This window comes from Microcebus murinus, chromosome 1 (assembly GCF_040939455.1).
Source record: "Microcebus murinus isolate Inina chromosome 1, M.murinus_Inina_mat1.0, whole genome shotgun sequence".
NCBI classification, from domain to species: domain Eukaryota; kingdom Metazoa; phylum Chordata; class Mammalia; order Primates; family Cheirogaleidae; genus Microcebus; species Microcebus murinus.
Genome location: NC_134104.1, coordinates 132488490 through 132492405, shown reverse-complemented (window position 1 = coordinate 132492405; position 3916 = coordinate 132488490). Strand labels below are relative to the sequence as shown.

Below are 3916 nucleotides of genomic sequence, written 5' to 3'. Positions count from 1 at the left end.
TTTGGAAAAAATGGAGCAACTCCTCTTCTGTATTTCCTTCACACTCAAATTTACCCTGGGAAACATTAGCCTAGTCCACTGAACACATGAAACATAATGTGGCAGGATGCTTAAAGTTAAGGTGGCCTTAAAGTTAACTGACGGCCCAACTTTGTGAAAGGCTAAGGATTTTCAGGGTATTTTGATCAGAAACAAACTGCAGATATGTAAGGTTAGATTGGAAACCATGAATTTACATTGACACCAACTATGTATGACTCTTCCCTGCCTGTAACCTTATGGATTGGGTTGACCCAAGATGATTTGTTAAGAATGGACTAAGAATGACATATTTTTAAGCAGCCAACTATACTTTTACCCCTCATGTAGCTAGAGGTTTTATAATGAATGGTCACAAGTTAGTTAGTGTTACAGGTAAGTATTTAAAAATCTTGAATAAAGGTGACTTTAATTTTCTCACCTCACATTTGAAATGTATTTACCTAATGGCCACTGGCTTGCCAGCTTACAAACATAAGGTTAATGATTCTTATTTGCCTAACATTCAATTTCCATCAGTTTCAAAATACAGTGTAACATCACTACTGTCTATATGTATAGAATCCAGGACTCCAGATTTCATGGAGCCATGGGATTGAATCAGGAGCAGCTTTTATCTCTTATGTTAATTTAAAATGGTACAATGAAGACTGAGGCAATTTTTAAGTTAACCCAGAGGTTTCATTCGTAAGATAAGCCTCTTGCAACAAGTATATCCAGTTCCAAATATGGTGGCATTTTAAACTTTTCTTTCAGAAACAAATGGAACACTGGACTAAATCTGAAGACGTGGGCTCTACACGAGCTCATATTTTTCTACATGACCACGACATAGGGTTAGGATATCCTCCTCCTACCCTAAAAATTTCTAAACAAAACCCAATTAAAAAGCCAGCAGAGCATTGCCATCATCCCAGTAAAGCTGTAGGTTTCACCACATGCACCAAACAAATCTACAGGGTAGTTGTAGCACTCCTCTTTTAAAGAATTTATTTTACACCTATTATACCACACAGCATGTTTTAAACACCGACATAAAACTCCCTAATAAGATAAAGCAAAGACAAAAAAAGCTTATCTTATTAGAAACAAGATACACCATCACTTATAGTCTTCAAACATTATTGCACTTTTAACTTCATATTTGACAAAGCATTCATGAAACAATCTGCAGACTAGTTTAACAGACAAATAACACCTTTAAGCAGACATGACCATCCTAAATTGTTTATTAGGTATGAATTTTACAAACATTACTTATTAGCGGTAACGGTGGAGCTGGAGAGTATTGCGCCTTCTCCAAGCTGCACGGCGAGAACCACCAATAGTGTGGTGGAACTTATGGCCCTTTCCAAGGCCACGGCTCTTGCGGCCTGCAGATGTCAGCCCACGCATCTCCCTGTGCTTGTGGACCGGTTTCGTGATCCACTGGGTATCAGGATTTCTTCTGATAGCTTTATGGAATGGATCAATGAGGATAACCTCAAAAAATTTGTATGTGGAATCTTCACCAACCCAGTAAGAATTCAGGACTCTTAGAGCCCCACAGTGGCGTCCAGCTCGCTCCTAGAATAAGAAAAAGGTGTAAGGTAAGCCTCCCACATTGCCTAGAGTAGCAAATTAGAATCCCAACTCTTAACTCACCACTATACAAAAGACCGAGGTTTTCACTTAACTATTCAAATATTTATGAAGTATCTCCCCCCAGAAACCGGCACCATTAAGTATGAGATCAACTAGACTTGCTCAAGTAACACACATAAACACACTTTGGATTGAAATACATCATTCTTTCTTATCACTACTCTCCCCTAAGGCATGAATGTTAATATTTGGCTAATAAAATCTAGGATTTGGGGAACTTGGTCTTTTAATAATATTACAACTGAGTGATCAGCAGACTTTTCTATAAAAGTCTTAAGAGACAAGCCATAGTTGGCCAACCCTTACATCAGAACACAACTTAATTTACTAACCCGCAAGAAAATCTGCAACTGCAGAAAACCTGACTACAGACGATTAGCAACACACACAAATACTGCTTCTATCCACTCAGGGAAACATACTGAGACAGTTTACTGCCCTTCAAAAGCTTAAGTTCCACCAGTTCATGCAAATCATAACATACTTTCAGTGTGTACATACATATATATGCACAGATTAACAAAGATGAGAACAGTAACTACTCTTTACCAAGATTAGTAAAGCAAAAATCATAAACCCTACATTACCTAAGTGCAATGAGAAAAATTGCTTAAATCCTTTTCTTCTCCCACTACCCCCAAGTAGTAGTCAATACAACTGCTATTCAAAACCATTTACCTCGGCAACAGACTGAAGGCTTCGAGCAAACTTTAGCTGGTTAACACCATGATGGACAGGCTTGCCATAAGTTGCACCCTTAGGAACTGGGCGTTTGCGGCCACCGCGGCGCACACGAATCCTATATATGACATAACCTATACACACCAAAAAAATTAGTGGTCTCATAGAAAGCCATACAATTTAAGACTCAATGAATTGTCACTAATGCAACAACATCAAATACATTCCAGACTGTGACTTAAATACTATCTGATAAAAGATAAAAACCAATAAAATACCAGGTTATGAGACTTACTTAAAAAAACCACACCTGATGTTTTTCAAAGCACTTTACGTCAACCTCAAAGAGATACATTATTTATTTTCCTTTAAGCCAGACTTTCAGATTTGTAATCTTCGACACACCCGTTACTTTAGGCAACAGTGTATACAGTCAATGATTAACAAATTGCGCGCCTTGCTAGCACTATTCTGCCAAAACCTTTGCGAAGGGAGCCACTGGGGCGAGTGTTTCTGGCTTTTCTCGAGGAGTACAATTTTATCCAGGCATCCACGTACCTTGCTTGGCCTTGTATCCCAGTCTGCGCGCTTTATCCGGTCGGGTGGGGCGGGGAGCCCTGTGGAGCGCAGAGAGCTGCCGGTATTGCCAGCAGCGGACCCTCAGAAGAAAGCGCATTACATCAGACTGCTTCTTCCTCCACAGCTCCTGGATATACTTGTATGCACCCATCTTGGCTTACCTTTGAAATAAAGCTGGTTATTAATTATCCTCCCTTTGAAACACAACGAGAAGACCCCGTCCATCTTAGTTTACCACCAACCACAAGGAAACCGCTGGAAATGAAAATGGCTCTGCACCAATTGCAGGGAACATGCCCAACCCCCCCCACCTCTGCTCTCCCGGAAAGCGGCGTCCAGTCACCTCTGAAACCCCAGCGCAGGGAAGCGCTCAGCACGTTTTTGCTGCACAAACGAGCGGAGACAGACTTGAGCACTTGAGGGGGCGGGTTGCCGCGGCAGACGGCGTCCCCCAAGGGCTGGGCCGCCCTGGAGACGTCGCCAACCCGAGAGGGGAAGGTGCTGCCGCCGAGGGTGACCTCGCAAGGAAAAAGCACTTAGTCCACCCGACCAGCCGGCCTCGCTTTAAGTCGCCCTAGGCGCGGCCTTCCATCCCTCAGCTCCAAGCCTCCTTCAGGCGCCGGGCCCACCTCGAATTCGCGCCGCCATCACCTCTTCCCCCAACCCGCCCCGGGGGCCGCCTCTCCACTCCCTCGCATCTTGACCGAAGTCTCGCCGCACAGGAGGCAGGCGTGGCTTCGAGGACGCAGGGTCCCCGGGCCTGGATGGCTGAGGCTGGGGGTGATCAAAGGCGGATGAGAAAGCAAAGATCTCTCACACAGCCTACCTGATGGCTGCCGCCAGACGGAAAGGAAGGAGCCTTTCTCCCACAATCCCTTTTGGGCTCCTCCCCCACCTCAGCGCGGCTTCTTCCGGCGGATGCCGTCGCTGCCCAGAGCCTCATGGGACATGTAGTTCCGGCGTTGAGCAAGTG

At 44.1% G+C, this 3916-nt stretch overlaps 1 protein-coding gene across 1 annotated transcript; it reads right to left on the bottom strand.

The window, feature by feature from the left end:
- Nucleotides 1–1012: 1012 nt before the first annotated feature.
- On the bottom strand, nt 1013–3871 carry LOC105860525 (large ribosomal subunit protein eL15). The gene is made up of 4 exons (XM_020290265.2): nt 3770–3871; nt 2923–3104; nt 2362–2498; nt 1013–1605 (listed from the first exon to the last, which is right to left on the bottom strand). Exons 2-4 carry the CDS (start codon nt 3092–3094, stop codon nt 1300–1302), a joined length of 615 nt encoding a protein of 204 aa, XP_020145854.2. The 5' UTR covers nt 3095–3104; nt 3770–3871; the 3' UTR covers nt 1013–1299.
- Between the last annotated feature and the right edge of the window lie 45 nt (nt 3872–3916).

Excerpts from the sequence above, each read along its gene's own strand:
- LOC105860525 (XM_020290265.2), bottom strand. The coding sequence starts at position 3,094 with ATGGGTGCATACAAGTATATCCAGGAGCTGTGGAGGAAGAAGCAGTCT. Across the intron at positions 2,499-2,922 it reads GGGATACAAGGCCAAGCAAG|GTTATGTCATATATAGGATT; the intron begins GTACGTGGATGC and ends TGGTGTGTATAG. Across the intron at positions 1,606-2,361 it reads GCCTTCAGTCTGTTGCCGAG|GAGCGAGCTGGACGCCACTG; the intron begins GTAAATGGTTTT and ends TTCTTATTCTAG.